At 40.0% G+C, this 20037-nt stretch overlaps 1 protein-coding gene across 1 annotated transcript; it reads right to left on the reverse strand.

Annotated features, from left to right (window-relative positions):
* Positions 1–17073: 17073 nt before the first annotated feature.
* Positions 17074–17685, reverse strand: LOC121718347 (histone H1-like). Its single transcript, XM_042103369.1, has one exon. It carries the CDS (start codon positions 17683–17685, stop codon positions 17074–17076), a length of 612 nt encoding a protein of 203 aa, XP_041959303.1.
* Between the last annotated feature and the right edge of the window lie 2352 nt (positions 17686–20037).

A 20037-nucleotide genomic window follows, 5' to 3' on the forward strand; every position in this document is an offset into this window, starting at 1 on the left:
CTGGACCTACAAGACAGAAACAGTTTGGCCTCTGCCTTTAACCTTGGGTGTGCAGATACCTTAAATAAAATAAAAAGAATCAGGCTTTTAAACAGGGAAATTGTGCTGAGTTAATGTGTGTACATAAGGAAATCAAACGGGAAATTTGGAGAGCTAAATTATCCTATAAAAGAAAACTAGAAGACAAGCTTAGCAACAATAATATGGGTTCAGCATGGGACAGTATTAGGTCTATGGTCGGCCTGACTGACAATGTGAAGGAAAGGGTCTCACTAGATGGGTTCACCTCAGATGTGGTTCTGACACAAGAGCTAAACAAATTTCACTCCAGATTTGATGTGCATTCTTTCAATAATGAAATAATGACGCTGAAAAATATAGCACTGGAACCAAAACATCAAGCTTGTCCTCCTTATTATTGGGTTTGGACAAGAAACTTAACAGGATCTCTACATCAAACAGCTATTTAAGAAAGCAAACTCATCTTGTCTGACTGGTCTCATCCTCTGCATCAACAGTTTCAGTTTCTACCATCAGGTTCCTTGCTCAGACTCCCATTTGCTAAAACTAGATGTACCGCATAGCGGTACAAAATATGACCGCCGCTCAGTCCTGTACATCCGTTCCGCGAAAATAAATCACACTTCAATTTGTCTCCATATTTTACTCCATCCCCCACTCTTGAAACTTTTGTGTATGCTTGTTTGGCATGCCTGAGTGTGTGTGTGCGGCTGCACAGAAAGTAGCCTACTGGTGCTGAAAAGGTGAATAGATTGTAGAATAGCCAAAGAAGATGTAGCATTGTTATAAAACCTTTAAAATCTCTAAACAATCACAAGTAGGGCAGTTCATCACAGTTCATCCATTGCAACTGGATTGATGAAAGGTCACTTACACCTGTAGGCTACATTGTATTTGGGAAAAGCAAAAGGTATCAGCATAATGTTATGTATTTATTTTTATTTTTTTATGTATTTATAAACAAAAACATCTCTGTCAGTTCCATGCCGTTTTCAACAGCTATCAAAAACAAAGGTCATTTTTGGATGGATGGATTTTTTGTGAATGTTTCTTCTTCTACATAAGATTTTAGTCATCTTTAGTTCATGTAATACTTTATTGTCAATGCACAAATTAAGTAACAGTAGTCTGAAACGTTATTGTTAATGCACAAATTAAGTAACAGTAGCCTAGTCTGAAACGAAATGCTGTTTTACATCTAACCAGTGGTGCAAATAACTGACATGTCCAAATGGGCCTTGATGAAATGCGTCGCTAGACTGTTCATACACATTTTAACGGACCAAAGTTGAAGACCTTTTGTCCGTTATTGTTCGTGCAAATATAGGCTGATTCATGTTCCCTTGCATTGTTTAACTGAGGTCCATGGCTAGTCTGGCTTTCATCAGACCAAGCTCAATCTTTTAAGAAATCAAAAAATAAATAGCGGGCAGATCACGCTGGCTTCACCCAGCCTAGTCCATAGGCACCCGATATTGTTTAATTTTCCGATTGAGATATACACGCTCTGGCTATTCTAAATGCAAAAATGCATCAGGGAGTTATGACAAAACGGTAACTAACAAACTAGATCCTAATAGAAAGCTGTTAGCTTCCATAAGCTACAGGTAGGATTATAACGTAGGCCTATTTACAACATAAATTGTCAATAGGCTATGCTGGCGACACAAATAAAATCTCCTTGGGAAACCAATGGCTTACGCCTTACAGTATCAAGCGGACTTAAACTGTCATATCGTGGCGAAAAGTTGTAATAACATTCACGCAGCTCCATGAGTCAAGGAAAGCGCGAATGAAGTAGCCACTTCTAAATGGGACCCACTACACAGTAGCTTAAGGTGTTTTGCTAAAGCAGCCATAATGAAATGAAGGTGTCATTGTTTGGATACTTCACACACACGTGCTTTTTAATTTCACAGACTACAACTACCAAGTTGTAATCAAAGCACATCGATTCCCCTCTCACACCCTGCACGCACTTAAAACAAAATAAACAGGCGTCTCAGTCTCACGCATGTATAGGCAAAACTGTATCAGACCGGTGTAACGTTGGTAAATCTTCCATTGCACAGAATGATTTTGTAGCACGTGCAATAAATGACAGTCGAAAGATACAAACAGTGCTGCTATACATTTGCTTGGTATAACCGCATTTATAGTTTTCTACAAATGCAATCAATCAAATGCCTCCATCACTCAACCGACGCTAATGGTAACATTACCTAGGTCCTTATTGATATTACAAGATTAACGTACCTGCAGTAAAAACCAAGCATGTCCGATAAACATCCTCAGATTTATTTCGGCTTCAAGAAGAAATGGGAATTACACTTCATGTGAACATCGTCCTATACTTATTAGATGTTCGCTGCGGTAAATTACAGTCCTTGTAGGAAGCGTCCATTGTTTTTTCCAACCCACTTTTAACTTCCAACAAAATTACGTCTCACTGCAACGATGCGCCATCTAGTGGACAAACGACTACTTCTCGCCAATACTGAAAATGCAGCCATGATGATGATGATGAATATTTATTTTGGGTTTCTTTTAATCCTACTGAATTTGTAATTATGTATCGGCCGTTCTAATACCGATAGTATGTGGGTGCCTGTGTGTGTGCATGTGTATATGTGTGCACTGCCATTTACAGGCCAATGAGTGTACAGTCACTAAATGTATACATAACCTAATTTTTTTAGACCCCCCCATGGATGAAATTCTACGAAACTTGGCATACCCCCAGAGAATGCCAGGTCAATCATACACATAAAATTTGGTGCAGTTCTGAACATCTTAACTGAAGATAGGGGCGATTAAAGCAGAATAATATTGCATTTTCATTTTTTACCGGGGGGTGGGGGTGCAAATCACAAATGAGTGATTATGAGCCAGGTTGATGTGGGCCCTTGAGACCAACATACCATAAAAGATTCTTCATCCTCAGTGCCACGGTTCAGGTAGTTATTTAGGAAAAACTGTTTAGGGGGCCCAGCACGAGGGGGGGTGGGGGGGGGGGGGGGGGGGTGGTGGTGGTCCCCGGGGACGAAATGAAATTTTTCCGTAAAAGGCTAGTGGGGCTACATACCCACCAAATTTCATGTACCCCGGTGGTTCGGTGTCCCGGGTATCAATGACCAAAAATTCAGGGAGTAGATGACGGGAAAAATTATTGAATTGTGTGCATGTGTGCGTGTACAAATTTATGTTTATGTGTGTGGTTGTGTGTGTGTGTGTGTATGTGCGTGCTTGTGTGTTTGCCTGCGTATGTGTGTTTGTGCATGTGCATGCATGCGTACATATGTCTACTGTGTGAGTATGTGTCATACGTATGATTACTGTAAATGTATGTGTGTGCGTGTGTATCTGTTTATGCACATGTGTGCACATGGAATGGGTTAACATGACCCCTGGAGGCACACATACGGAAAAAATTGGTCATCTTAGGCCCTACAGTTCTCAAGATATTCACAGAGAACTGTGTCTGCCCTACCCTCCTTTCGGGGGGTCCAGTCCAGCGGGGGGGGGGGGGGGGGGCTACAGATCAAAACGAAGAATGACGGTTCCATGCTATCCATGTGGGGGTACATGCCCACCAAGTTTTGTGTTCCCCGGTCTTTCAGTGTCCTGGGAATCCTTGTTGGTGTACGTCACTAAATGTACACATAAATTATTTTATTGTAAGGCCCCCCATGAACGAAAGTACACAAAACTTGGCATGCATTCGGAGGGTGTCATAATGATCCTACACTTTTAATTTCGTGCAGTTTTGACCTTGTCAGCCAGAGATATTGTGATGAAAACACCTAATTTTTTGCTTTTTAATTTTTAACTAGGTGGCGCTATACATGAAATAAGTGGTAATGGGATGGGTTGACATGCCCCCTTAAGACCAACATACATAAAAAAGGTGGACCTCCTAGGCCCTACGGTTCTCGAGATATTCACAGAAAACTGTCTCCGGCCACCTACAGGCCAGTTGGTGTATAGTAACATAAATTAATTTATTGTGTGGCCCCCCATGAACGGAATTCCACAAAACTTGGTGTGCATACAGAGGGTGTCATAATGATCCTACACTTCCAATTTCATGCAGTTTTGACTATGTTAGGTCACAGATACCTTCAATTACAACACCTCATTTTTACTTTGTTGTGTTTAACTAGGTGGCGCTATACATGAAATGAGTGGTTATGGAATGGGTTGACATGGCCCCTTGAGATCAACATACAAAAAAAAAATGGTCCTCCTAAACCCTACGGTTTTCGAGATATTCTCAGAAAACTGTGTCTGCCCTACCCTCCTTTTGGGGGGTCCAGTCCAGCGGGGGGGCTACAGATCAAAACGAAAAACAATGGTTCCATGCTATCCATGTGGGGTTACATGCCCACCAAGTTTCGTGTACCCCGGTCTTTCAGTGTCCCGGGAATCATTGACGGAAATTTGGGCATGCGAAAAAAAAAAAAAAAAAATGTGACTAAACCTATATGACCGCCGCTTCGCTGCGCGGCGGTCATAATAAATACTATAGTTAAAGAAATGACTGTATTTTATTCTTTATATTTAACATCTAATTGATCTTACGTGCTTCTTCAGAACAAATGTTCATTGCTAAAGAAGCAATTAACGCCTGTGCTCTTTCAGAGCAGGAGCAGCTAAATAGCCATGCAGCTCTGTCAGTCAAAATTTTGTCCACTTCTTTGGACAATAACATATTTGCTGTCCTGAAATAGCAAAATATATGTTGATGTCTCAGTATACAGTATATTTATATATATAAAAAGAAAGATATGAAGGTAAAATTAAGAATGAAGATTATATATAGACATACGGCAAGCTTCATATGTTCACCATTGAAGTCAGGCAATGCAAAGACGGTGGCTGTGGCATTGCACACGCTTACAGCATTATGTTGTCGTAATTGAAAAATATAAGATGACAGACTGTCCAGGGGAAAGGTGTCCTGGACAGCTGCCACATCATTTACCTAAGTGGTATGAAAAATTATCACAAGGTTAAGAATGTATTCAACAAGAGATCTACACAAACACATTGATGGTTTAACCCTGAAGAAATTAAATATGATAATGAGTAATGCAATGCAACATAGGCAGTGTTGGTTGGGTGACTGCCTTTAAAATGGTAATGCAAGGCATATGTAAGACTGGATGATTCAGAACACAATGCACAAGTGATTTTGAACGAATACAGTTTTTGAACTGAAAGTTCAAGGATGTCCTCTTAGACACCTCACTGAGGCCATTGTCCCCTGAGCTCTGAGCCAAAAACTACTCACAACACCTGATTGGCACAATGTATTCACAACACACCACATGATTGGCGTGATGTATTCACATGTCAACTTTTAGCTGTGGAAACCCCATTCATTTCTATGGGAGATTTGAGTGCTGTGTCTCATTAGAAAGTCTCTGGCTAAACATATTTTATGTCTAATTTGCCAGGGATAACAAAGACTCTCTGTTGCCTCCTCTCCTCTCTAATGACACCAGCCCGGTCCTGAGCACCCATGATGTCAGACTCTGTACCAGTCTTCTTCTTCAACCTGTCTCTGGCAACTTCATGGGTCCCTGCATTCCTCAAATCAGCGACAATAGTTCCTCTTCCCAAGCAATGAAGTGTCACAGGCCTGAACGATTACAGGCCTGTGGCACTCACCCCCATCGCAGCGAAATGCTTTAAGAGACTGGTCATCACACAGATAAAATCTGCCATACCACCTTCACTAGACCAATACCAGTTTTGCTTACAGAAATAACAGGTTGACAGAGGATGGCATAGACTGTGTTACACCCTCTGCTAGAACATCTAGAGCACAGGAACACACATGCAAGGCTTCTTTTTTGCTGATTTTAGCTCAGCTTTAAATACAATCTTGCCGAACAAACTCCGTAGCAAATTACATGAAGTTGGACTCAGCACCTGCAACAGCTCCAGCATATGCAACTGGATTCAGGACAAACCACACTCAGTATGTAAGGGTCGTCAGGCACATATCATCTACCTTGCCCAATAACACCCCCCCCCAAGAGCTGGTATGGACGCTATACAGCCATGGATGCTGCACCACAACCCCACCCCGCCCCCCTCCCTCCTAAGTCTTAAGTGATACATTGTTTACTTGAGCTTGGATGTGATTAACCCAGGTCAAGTCCTCAAATAGCCTATATGTACTCCAACATACTTGAAGCTGCTCTCTCTTGGGCTCCGCCTAGTGGGCTGTCCTCCTTCAGTGACTGGTTTCTTCAACGCAGGTCCTTTTCTCTTGCTGCTCTCAGACTTTACTGTTTACTCTTTACTGTTTTATTAATTGCATCATAGTTGCAAAGATAGAGCTGAATATAAATTAATTAAAGATGAAGCGGAACAGAAAAAAAGCCACACAAAAATCATATTCATTATAGTTATGGTTATGATTTAGAGACAAAAACAACCCTTTCATTAATTAAGTGTATGCTTAAGAGTATGCTGAACCGATCTTTAAACCAGATCTTTAGACACCAGATCTAGATCTTTATAACAGATCTTTAGACACAAACGAGGAACCACTGAATTTGACATTTAAATTGTATTCTGGCCCCTATAGGAGCACAAACAGGTAGGTCAATTAACAGTGAATTACACCAGTACAATAAGTTGTGTGGAATCCTGTGTCATATAAGGTCTGACCATTATATATATATATATATATATATATAAAGTGAATGCACTTTGCAATTGCAATTGTAAAGATTTGTATAGCCTACAGTCACTGGCTAAATTCCCAGAATAGAGCCCTTAGAAATGTAATAATATGCACAAATAAAATCTCTCATTAATAACTCAGGCTACACTGCAAGTGTGATTACAAAGGTCTTCATAACCTACAAAAGAGTGTTAACTAATAAGAGCCCTAACCTATATTATAAGATCCCTGGCTGATGAATCTATAAAAACAAAAACACATATGCAATCACTTAAATGTAAGAGCCCCAAGTGCAATAAGAGCCCTGGCCTATATTATAAGAGCCATGGCTGATGGAGCTATAAAACAACAAAAGAACAAGAACAACAAAAACACAAAAACATTAATATATTAGGTGAATAAATTTTGCAATTGCAAAGATGTGTATGCAGTCACTGGCAAAAGTCCCCCAAAGTAAGAGCCCCGAGCGCAATAAGGGCCCTGGCCTATATTATAAGAACCCTGGCTGATGAAACTATAAAAAAACACCCAAAACAAAAAACATAAAATGCAACCAAATGGAAAAAAAACGTATCAACTTACTTCCAGCCGTTTTCCTGCGTAAAATTATACTTTTATACTACTTTTATAATTACAAAACCTCTCTTAGTTGAGCGTTTCGGCGTTCGTTCGTGTCACTTCGTCTCTCTACGTACACATGCTCCAGACGCCAGCGTTGACGTTACTGGCGTTGCTGACGTGGTTGGTTGCGTGTGTCACATGACCGCAACCAGCCTATCACACCGGGGCTCTTATACGGGCTCTTCGGCGTTTTTCGAGTGTTTACATACCTCCCATGGTGGCTAACGGAAGGAGTGTGACTTCGGCTCTCTATACGCCTGCTTTTTTGTGGAGAGTTGGAATATTAATACAGAAATGTAATATATGTAAATTACATATATTGTGCCCATGTACAGTATGCCTGCTGCCTATATGACAATATATGCAAAATTCATATATATATTACATGAAGTAATATATATATATATATATATATATATATATATATATATATATATATATATATATATTACATGAAAACGGGCATTTTTGCTATATGTGTATGTGTTTAAAACACATACACATATAGTAAAAATATCCGTTTTCATGTAAGTGCCCTATATTTTCCCATATATGCACATAAATGTGAAATACGTAAGACGCATGTGTATACATGCATATATGTACTTATTTCCATAGTATACACTTTCACTTACATTAGGGATACAAATGCGTCTAATATGATGACACTAATATGATGATACATTCACTTATATTAGTGGCACAACTATGTTTCTTATACAGCCTGCATATACAGTATACTTGTACGCATTCTATAGAACACACAATTCCACGTCTTTTCAAATACAAACTTTACTGCATTATTTTTTTTTTAAGAAAAAAAAAAACATTGAAACATTTCAAAACTCGCCACCATTTGGGAAAACACACTCATATTTAATTAACATTTTTTCCTGGACATTGCCAGTCTTAGTTCTGGCATCTTCCCATTCAGGGCTGTTCCGATCTGGCCAGCCGAAACCGAGTGCTTTGACATAACTGGATCTGAGAAGGTAGATTTTAAAGAAAAAAGCTTTAGGTATAAAGCAAACAAAACACTGGTGAATAAACTTATCACCAAGATTAAAAAAAAATCTTTATTGCAATTTCTTCTAGTGCAAGTCAGTAAAATTGAGTGAGAATGCAAGTAAGGCCACACTTACACTGTCAGTGTGTAAGTGGCGGCCAGTTTTGCACCGATTTAATTTGCAGGCGAGAGAGGGTCATAGTGCCAAACACCACTACCACCTCTCAACGAAACCAGAGACTTTCTAATGTGGAGACACAGCACTCAAAAAATACTCCATAGAAATGCATGGGGCTAGTTTGTCACGCCAATATGGCCGTTGTCTACACATATCCCACCCCTTTCTCGGCAAAACCAGAGACTTTCTAATGTGGAGACACAGCACTCAAAAAATACTCCATAGAAATGCATGGGGCTAGTTTGTCACGCCAATATGGCCGTTGTCTACACATATCCCACCCACCCCTTCCTCGGCAAAACGTCGACATGTGTATACGTTGAGCCAATCATGTGGTATGATGTGAAGACATCGTGCCAATCATATATTGTGATCTCGCCGCTGGAGCAAGATTGGTGTCGTGAAGCCTTGCGCACGCGCATTTCTATCGAAATGGATGCCCAGCGAGTATGGTGCGGGAATCGTGCCTAAAACCTTCCGACCGTCCATCTGATCAACCAACCGATCGACCAACCGAACGTCATACCACCCGCCTTACTTACATGTATCAGAATAATTGCCTTTTTATAAGCAGCCTACATATACCTACATGAACCTACACGTATCCAACATGTGCCCAGAATTGGTGCAACATGTACTTATTCTGTTGGAACATGATGGATACATGTAGGCTTGTGTTGGAACATGAATACGTATATGTAGGAAAACTGTACACTGTTGAAACTTCATTAGTCTATTTGTGTCGTTATTAGTGACAAGCTATTGCTATTGTTGCTTAAACTATTATGCGTAATAACCATCTGCAAAACAGGACTACCAATTATCTGCGAGATATGAGAAATGCCATAGGCTGGCCTTACCACATGTTCTCTTTCTTACATCAATACGTTATGGAAGCATATGAGCCCACTTCAAATCATCTCCAAATATGTGATTATGTATCCAAGCCTATAGGCTAAGTTTAACAACGTTCTTTGGACAATATCCCTCGGACTGCAATTTGAACAGATTTTGCTGTGCTGTACTGCAAGAGTGGCTTGAGATTAACATAGCCTAAATACTGTAATGTTTACACTAATAAAGATACATTTATTAAGTAGGCTAACAAATGAAAAGTGTTTTCAGCTGAAATGGCATGAAGGCTATATGTGGACCGCCTGGACCTTTGAGCAAAACATCAGCAGACAGAGAAGCCCTCAGTGTAGCAATGCAGACTGCTCGGGGGAACCTGCTTATCCAACTGTGGGTCGCCAGTCGAACTGACAGGCTTATCATAAATTCGCATTTATTTCAATTTGGCTTTAGGCTTGGGTCACAACTACTCGCAATATGCTACAGACACCAGTTAACCACAATTTGTAGCCCTATTGGTCATGTTAAGCGTTACTTGCAATGTGAAACTAAAATCTAAGACGGTAGAAAATTATGTTTAAAGACAAGTCTAAGCATAATTTTCTACTGTCTTAGATTTTAGACAAACAGACAAAATGCACCAAAAACAAAACCTCCGAAAAACCTCCAAAACCTCCGCATAGAGAGGTAGCTACACATTTGTTGTTGCATGATAAAGCAATGAACGTGCGTGTAGGCGTTTGACATGACGTTTGATGGATCCACCGGTTGGTAGGAAGGGAGGTTTTTGGCATCATTCCCGCGCTATAGGACGAGTGCCCAAAAAGCGTTGTCAAATGGCCGCCGAGTGGAGGGACTTGCCTAAAGGGACTTTGGCAAAACGTCCATGTGAATACATTGAGCCAATCATGTGGTGTGATGTGAATACATTGAGTCAATATGGTGTGTTGTGAAGACATCTTCCCAATCATGTGTTGTGAACTTGCAACTGCAGCAAGATTGGTGTCGTGAAGCCTTGCGCACGCACATTTCTGCTGAATAGGATGCCCGATGAGTGCCCAAAAAGCGTTGCACTATGGCCACCGAGTGGAGGGACTTGCCTAAAAGGATTTGGTTTGGTTTTGGTTTGGAACATTTATTTTCTTGAACATGTAGACATTAACAATTAAAATATTTAAGAATCAACATAGACATAGACAACAAAATAAAAATGAAACGTCACATTTTGTTAAAAAAAAAGGAGTAGAGGGAAGCAAAAGCCTGTAGGTCTCTACCACCATCTTTCAGTTAAATTAATCTTTAATCATCAACGTTTAGTATTTACATATATATATATATATATATATATTTGCAAACCTTTATCTTATACTTGCACATTTAACAATCATACCTCCTATGTTTATTTATATTCACAAATAATATATATTACGTTGAAGATTAAAATCACTCCTATGTTCATCATATATACATACACCCATACATACACACACACACACACACACACAATATATAATTGTACTCATTAAAGGCCATGCATGCATGCCTGCATGCATATTATACATACACATATACATACACAGCCCCCAACGAGCACAATTTAAGATAGTAAACTACTTGTCATTTCCATCACTGAATATTTTCACACATCTCATATTTTGCTATTGTGTATAATTTAAGATGCTTTTTAAACTGTGCAATATGTTTGCAATCTTTGATCCTATCTGGTAAGTTGTTCCACAACTTCACCCCACAGACAGATATGCACATGCTTTTGAGTGTAGAGTGTACCGTTGGTTGCCTCAGTTTCAATCTCCCTCTTAAATTATAATCACATTGTGTTACATTTGCCAAAAACCATAAATTTGGTTTTCTTTACATTGAGTGATAATCTATTTATATCAAACCACAATTTCAACTTGGTTAACTCAGTAGAGACAACCTCCAACAACTGTTTGAGGTTCCCTCAAAATTTTTGAAAACTGGTAGAGCAGGGAAACTGGTCTGTAGTTATTGTAGAGATTTTTTTCACCTTCTTTGAAGATCGGAATTACCTTAGCAGTTTTCATTTTGGTTGGGAAGGAGCCCGTTTTAAGTGAAAGGTTACAGATATGTGCTAAGGGATCTGCTATATTAATAATAACTTTTTTTACTATTGTCATATCAATTCCATTCCAGTCTGTTGATTTTGGACTTTGTCTAACCAAAGTCCTTTTAGGCAAGTCCCTCCACTCGGTGGCCATTTGACAACGCTTTTTGGGCACTCGTTGGGCATCCATTTCGGCAAAAATGCGCGTGCGCAAGGCTTCACGACACCAATCTTGCTCCAGCGGCGAGATCACAACACATGATTGGCTCAATGTATTCACATCACACCACATGATTGGCTCAATGTATTCACATGTCGACGTTTTGCCGAGGAAGGGGTGGGATATGTGTAGACAACAGCCATATTGGCGTGACAAACTAGCCCCATGCATTTCTATGGAGTATTTGTTGAGTGCTGTGTCTCCACATTAGAAAGTCTCAGGTCTAACTCCACAACCACCACCTTGAAAGAACATGCTTCTCACAACAAACCAAGGGTAACATTCATGATTCTGTGTAGGCCTCACATCCTAGCTTAAGGGTGTAATGCATCTGCATGTTGTTCTATTCACGTTTCTCTAAATCACCTCTGGACATGAATGGAATCCAATTGGAGAGCAAAAAATCATATCTTCACACATATATGTGTGTTTATATATATATATTTTATCACATTTGCCATGTGCTGTACCTTTCCACAGATTATAAAAATTATAAATTGCTGTCACATGATAAAACGTGTTGGTTTCCTAGGGGTGTTTCATCTTACTCCTATGCCGGTTGGGTCGTGTATACAATTTTAAAATACATTATATTGGGTAATTTATTACGGTAACACGTCATAACTTCTATCTAATGCAACAGATGCATCCAAACATGAAACAAAGTACTACAAGTACCAAATGTGCCAAAATATCTCAGGACGTCTCGCTAGTTTACTGGGTATTATACGTTGAACATCTGGAAACTACTTCTCGAATTTGCTATACGTTTTCTTTTTTATGATTAAACTAACGGTATAAAAGGAAGGTGGAAGTGTTATACGCGCCAAATAGATTTCAAAATGACGTCATGCAATGAACTACACGTTGATTGGCTCTCACCTTTGTGTTCTCATCCAGTGAGGCACGGAGTAGCACCGTGGCGCTGTGGGATAAATAGACTTGCCTTGCCACAACTTTGCATTTGAGTATTCAGACGAACTCTCAACACCTACTGAAAAATGAGCGGCAGAGGCAAAACCGGTGGGCATCCTCGTTTCACTCCTCTATTAACTAGAAAGGGGTCTGTTAATTCACCATTCACTTTAGCTTGTACTATTGATGTATTGTACAGAAGTTTAATAAGACTAATAAAACTGTCAGGAAGACCAAACCATTCTAACACTTTCCACACGTATTCTCTTGATATAAAGTCAAAAGCCTTTTTTTGGTCTAAACCCACAATATAAAAACCTATGATTGATCTCCCATCGCAAAGTTCTCTCAGGGTGCTTAGATTATCCCATATATTTCGGCCCTTAATTGCACATGTTTGTTCTTTTTCAATTTCTTGTAATAAGGGTTCAAGCCTTTTCATTAATATTTTCGCAAAAATCTTGTAGTCAACATTCATAATTGTTAAATGCCTATAATTGTTAATATCAGACTTGTCCCCTTTCTTATACAGGAGGGACATAGTGCCATGATAGAAAGATTGGTGAAAATGTCCTGATTCGATACCTTCGTTGAAGACTTTCTTGAGGATTTCTGCCAGTGTGGAATTAGACATTTGGTAAAATTCTACCGGAAACCCATCCGGTCCAGGAGTCTTACCTTTATTCAGGCAGTTGATTGCATTTTCTACCTCACCAGAAGATATCGGGTTTGCAATTTGCTCCTGCAGATGGTTATTCTTGATGGTTCTACTTCCTAAAAAATGATTAATTTCATCTCTGTTGATGGTGATTGAGCTGTACATGTCTTCTAGCTGGGCCTTTGTTTCAGATATGATTTCGTCAATTAGATGGACATAACCATTTGCAGTTTTGATTTTTTTCAATCCAGGTTTCTTCTTTTCTCTTTTTAAAACTATCCAATAAGGAATGAATGGTTGGGGTAGATTCATAAACGTGGCCACTATAAAGTTTCAAGTTCGTTTTTGATTCTTCATTGAATACATCCAATTTCTTCTTTAGTTTTTCCAGTTCATGTTCATTATCCTTGGCTAGTTTTAGTTCAATATATTTTCTTGTTAGGTCTCGATATTGACTTTCTTTTTCTTGGTTTAAAGCTTTACACTTGGAACGAAAAAAAATCCGTAGACGAGTTTTGACTGATTCCCAAAAACTACATTCTGATTTCCAGAGAGGACGTAAGTTTTCCAGGTTTTGAAATTCCTTCTGAAGAGCATCGACGACTGAATATTCCTTTAAGTATCGAGTATTTAACCTCCATAATCTCTGAGAGTTTCGTTTCTCAATTTCACATTGGGTGATTACAGCTAAATGATCCGAATCTACGATGTATTTTGTCTCATAAGACTTAACAAAAACTTGGCTCGACACATAAATTCGGTCGATCCGAGTTTTAGTATTCGAATCTATTCTCGTGTAACCTACCTGTGTAGGAAAAATTACACGATAACAGTCTTTCAGGTTCATGTTTTTACATATATCTCGGAGGATTTTCCCTTCTCTTGTTAACTTAAAAGGTTTTATAGCTACTCTGTCATTTTCTTCTGTTACTGTATTAAAATCACCACACACGAAAACATTGTAGCCCACCATACAAAGTGTTTGCAATTTTCTAAAGATCGAAATTTTTTTATGCCTGTCGGGTGGAGAGTATATATTAATCACTCGAATTTTTTTCCCTTTAAAAAACAAATCTACTAAGAGAAGTCTTCCTGGAATGATTTGTCTCACTTTTAAAACAGCAAAACTCTTTGATTTTAAAAGAATTCCTACACCGTCCGCTTTGTCTTCGCCATATGAAATGATGCAATGTCCATGTGACCATTGATTTTGCATATCCTGAATGTCTTTATCATTAGTTATTCGTAATTCTTGTAAACAGGAAATGTCAATGTTTTGTTGCTTGAGTAATTGCATCTTCTTTTTCATGTTTTCCACTGACTTAACTCCACGTACATTGTAAGATAATAAAAACATTGAGAAGGAAAAAACAAACAAACAAAAAAAATAAATAATAATAATTAGTTAGACTTTGGCCTATCATCCGGACTAGGTTGATCTTTCTTTTTTTTACTTTGTGGTGGTGTTAGGGATAATTGTCTCTTCTTTACTTTATCAGAGATTCTGGAGTTACTTGGTGGGCTTATTTGTAAAGGAGGGAACTCCGCATCATATACTTTTTCTTGTGAGCTTTTTGTAGGTGCGTTCTCTACTTTTACCTGTCCCTGTTGAACTTCGTTCACCTGATTGTCCTTCGCCAAAGAAGTCTCTAGGTCAATAAGATCACTACTCTCCGATTCTTCCTCAGATTCGTCCTCCTCAGGTTCATCTTCAGATTCTTCTGTAGATTCACTTTCACTCTCAGATTCATCAGATTCCTCGGCGACATTATCAGCCCCAAAACTCGACTCACTAGCACTTTCAACATTTTCTTCCTGTAATGCCTGTACACCCTGGTTCTCATTAGTTTGGTTTTCTAGTTGTTTTTCATTAGGTTCACCAGTCTCAGTTGTTTGCGGTGGACTATGCGCCGGGTTTGGTTGTGGTGGAAAAGGCGCCGGGTTTGGCTTAGGCTTTTTAAAAAGATTAACATATGATTTAGGGCACTTGAAGTACGTGTGGTTTTTCTCGCCGCACAAAGTGCAAGTACTTTCACTGACGCAACTGTTAGCTTTATGCCCGCACTGACCGCATCTCCAGCATTTCACTGTTGGACATTCCTTATACTGATGTTCAGTGGAGTTACAGGTGAAACACCTTTCGACTTGACCATTATAAAAGATTCGTCCATGGTGTGGACCTAATGAGATCGATGTAGGTAGCTCGGATTGCACTCCAAACTGCGTCTTTTTTAGTTGCACTTTGTACCTTCGTACTCCGTACCAGATTCCATATTTATCAACAGGTTTTTCGAATAAAGTAACCGAAGAACAATATCGATGTAAGAAAACTTCTACATCAGCGTCGAAGATTCTCCCAGTCCAAAATTTTACTACGATTACTTTTTCGTTGACATTATGTGATGTTATTAATTCCCAATCTTGCCAGATATCTCGTTTTGAATTTACTTCGTAGAAATCATTGAAACGTTTAAATGCCAAATCATTCACAAAAACTAGCTCGTATTCTTTGCGATTTGGAAGAGCTATGAAGGATACTACATCTGAAGTTGCCATCCATTGAGAAGCAAAGAGAAGATTATCCCCAACATACTCTCTATTTGGTGCTTCACCTCCACCTTTAAAGACCAAACGACACCAAAAAACTCGCCTATCTGTGCGTGGTGTGTCCATTGTAAAGCAATTTTTTTTTAAACTAGTTAGGTCTAAACACGGACTAACCCGCCGGTTTTGCCTCTACCGCTCATTTTTCAGCAAGTTTTGAGAGTTCGTCTGAATACTCAAATGCTAAGCGGCGGAAAGGCATGTCTTATTATGCCACACCAGCGCGGTGCTACTCCGTGCCTCAGTGGATGAGAACAAAATGCTGAGAGCCAATCAACGTGTAGTTCGTTGCGTGACATCATTTTGAAATCTATTTGGCGCGCATAACACTTCCACCTTCATTTTAGCCCAGCAGCTCAATCACAAAAAAGTTAACGCATGGCATAGTAGAGAAGTAATAATCCCAGGTAAAGTTACAGCCAAGTTTTCAGAGGTTCAACTTAATACCCAGTAAACCAACGAGGCGGCCTGGGATACACATTTGCCAGTGGTACTGGCTACTACAATGTAACAAGCTGAAATTGTTGTATTGCAAGTTTTTGGATACTTTGTTTCATGTTCGGATGCACCTGTTGCATTAGATAGAAGTCATGTTGTGTTACCGTAATAAATCACCTAATATGTATTTTAAAATTGCATACACAACCCATTAGGCATAGATGAGCCACTCCTTTTTCTAGGAAACCGTAAACACATTGTATCATATGACACCATTTTACGGAAGAGGGAATCATTCCTTACAATCCGTGGAAAGGTACAGCACATGGCAAATGTGGTAAAAAAAAACGTGAAATATGATTTTTGCTCTCCAAGTGGATTCCATTCATGTCCAGAGTTGGGGTTATTTAGAGAAAACATGAATAGAACATTCGGATGCATTACACCTCAATGGGTCCCCTCGTAGTCTCTGATGTGAGGGCTACACAAAATCACGAATGTTACCTTGGTTTATTGTGAGAAGCATTTTCTATCAAAATGGTGGGTGTGGGGTTAGATGAGCCACCAAGGCTGGGGTTAAGTTGAGCTAACTAGTACTTGTATATAATTGCTATAGTGAACAAAGCAGAAGGAGCTGAGTATGATGGTGTATTCGGAAACAAAATTCGTTCTGCCTACCAGCAGGCACTGACGGAATAAAAGCATTCAGATTGTTTGGGTGGCTCTTAAAAGAGCATTTTTGTACATGGTGAAAAAGACATAATGCGCTAACATTTACTTCTTCTTGGGTGCAGCCTTTTTGGGTTTGGCAGCTTTAGGCTTAGCCACCTTGGGTTTCGCTGCCTTTGCTTTCTTGGGGCTCTTTGCTGCCTTCTTGGGGGCAGCGGGCTTCTTGGCTTTCTTCGGGCTCTTCGTTGCCTTTTTCGGTGTGGCGGGCTTCTTGGCTGCTTTCTTCGGAGACTTTTTGGCGGCCGTAGGCTTCTTGGCTGCTGCCTTCTTGGGCTTCTTTGCCGCGGCCGGTTTCATCGCTGCAGGCTTCTTTGCTTTAGGAGCTGCCTTCTTTACCGACTTCTTTTCCACTGCCTGTTTCTTGTCCAGCTTGAACGAGCCGGACGCGCCGGTCCCTTTAGTCTGGACTAGAGTTCCCTTGGTGACCAAACTCTTGATGGCCAGTTTGACACGAGCGTTGTTCTTCTCCACATCGTACCCACCTGCCGCCAGTGCTTTCTTCAGCGCAGCCAGAGAGACTCCTTTCTTCTCTTTTGAAGCAGAGATGGCCTTGACGACGAGCTCGCCCACACTTGGGCCAGTTTTCTTGGGTCGGGGCGCCTTCTTCTTAGGGGGCTTTGCTGGGGCCGCAGCGGGAGCTGGAGCAGTTTCTGCCATTGTATCGTTTAGTTTTCACGCACAGACTACTCGGGAGATCTGAGAGAGTTAATGACTGCCAAAGCCGGTGGGCAGGACTTAATAAAATGAACATGAGAACCATTTAGTCTCAGCAGAGTGAGAGCTGTCCCGGCCTTTCTGTGGCGAAGAGATCACTTGTGTTTTCTTCACACACTTCTTTGTAAGAAATATGAGTAACGACACGATATTTACCAACAAGACGATGTCTGTTGTGAAGAGCACAGCCTTCACGTTAAAAAAAGAATATATGGGGGCCTGTGGTCGCCCTTTATCACTTTTGCAACGAACTGAGATCGTCGGACCTCTAGGTGGAGAGGTTGCAGTCAGTCTGAGTTGTGTGAGGAAAACATGCACATAATGATAGTAAAACCGCGCAATACGTCGACAAAGAAGTAGCCTACCACAGACCAAGACATGAGCCTCTGTCACTGCTTTTACGTGTTACAATGTGTTTTTTGCGAATGTGTACTTTCCAATCGGGAGCTTTATGGACACTGCGAAACACAATTCACAAACACGAAACACACGCATGCATACCACATAGGTCTAAATAATATAGGACCAATTTATGGGAAACATTCGTGATGTGGCAATGTTTGTTAATTCTGCTTATGCAGACATATGACGAAGACTAAATTACAATAGATATCTGTTTCTAACACACTGGCTTAGACTATATTCTGCCTGTTCATTATGAGTAGGCAATCTATCGGTTTAGATAACATCTTGTACCATCTCTCCTGGACCCAAAGTAACTCTTATTACCGAAGAAGTCCTAATACAATGTCATACAACTTTGGTCATTTTGCTATATTGTCCTGTTTTTAAAGTCCCTTAAATACATTGTGTTTCACTTCTTAACACATTTCTTATATTGAAATATAAGATATTTCTTGTAATTTCTGATATTTCTTATATTGTGCTGATAAAGTACTAAAAAGTGATGTTTTCATAAGAGATTGACTCCAGGGAATAACTGGTTCAAGGGTAGAGGGTGATCAATGATTAACCCTCCTGTTGTATTAGGTCATATTTTCTCTCAAAAATGGTGTTAGCATATTCTGACAACCATGAGGTTCCTTGACTTTGTTAACACAGGGCATCTGAATACACAAAACAAATTTTGTTACTTTTTATAACAATTTGAGTGTTAACTTTAGAACACCCATGTGTATTCCTGGTCAAAAATGACCGGCCATTAGAAATGAATAGTTGAGAAAATGATCAGTGTATAAAATTGAGTCCAGGCACATACTTATTGATCAGATGGACTGTATATGTAACCTGACTCTCGCCAGATGAATTTCGTTCCACTTATCCACTCCACTCATCCATCCACTCATCCATCTGGGATCAATCCACTGGAGTGTTGCTTCAGAAGGCAGGGCCTAGTCAAAAAATGCTTGCATAAGATTGGATAAGCCACTTGTCCGTCATCTATTGACGTGCTACTTCAACCATTCACATCGAAGCCAACTCGTGAGGCTGAGAACAGTCTCACAGTCGCTTCTACGCTACGTCACATCTATGAAACTCCCCGTCCTGCGTCCTGATTGGCTCTACCATAAAATCTGGTGCAGAAATCACTCTCAACGGAAGAGGTCCCAGATGGATGTGAGTGAAGCTAGGCGGAGCTAAGCGGAACAAAATTCATCTGGCGAGAGTCAGGTTACTGTATATGTGATTCTGTACATTAAATCGCACGCACAAATACGCCCTCACTCCCCCTCTTTGCTTCTATGCCAGCCCTCACTGGAACCTTTCCCCAATTACAGTTTTTTTCTGAATGCTTAAACACAACCGTGATCCTTATAGCACAATTTCTAAAATACTTATAGCAAAACCACTCACTGAGTTTGCGAAACTAAAATCACAAACACTGCTTTGCACTCAGTTTGCAATTTTGTAACACACACTTTGCACAACTGTAGGCACAATCCACTGCACAGCACTCTTTTTGCGGAACTATAAACACAACACAAGTGGTAATGGGATGGGTTGACATGGCCCCTTAAGACCAACATACAAAACAAAGGTGGTCCTCCTCCGCCCTACGGTTCTCGAGATATTCACAGAAAACTGTGTCCGGCCACCTACAGGCCAGTTGGTGCACAGTAACATAAATTAATTTATTGCATGGTCCCCCATGAACGGAATACCCACGAAACTTGGCGTGCATTCAGAGGGTGTCATAATGATCCTACACTTCCAATTTCGTGCAGTTTTGACCATGTTAGGTCACAGATACCTGCGATTACAACACCTCATTTTTACTTTTTTGTTTTTAACTAGGTGGTGCTATACATGAAATGAGTTTGGAATGGTTATGGA

Source organism: Alosa sapidissima, chromosome 9 (genome assembly GCF_018492685.1).
Source record: "Alosa sapidissima isolate fAloSap1 chromosome 9, fAloSap1.pri, whole genome shotgun sequence".
In the NCBI taxonomy this organism is placed as follows: domain Eukaryota; kingdom Metazoa; phylum Chordata; class Actinopteri; order Clupeiformes; family Clupeidae; genus Alosa; species Alosa sapidissima.

What these genes read in the sequence shown, in the direction of transcription:
- LOC121718347 (XM_042103369.1), bottom strand. Translation starts at nt 17,685, where the DNA reads ATGGCAGAAACTGCTCCAGCTCCCGCTGCGGCCCCAGCAAAGCCCCCT.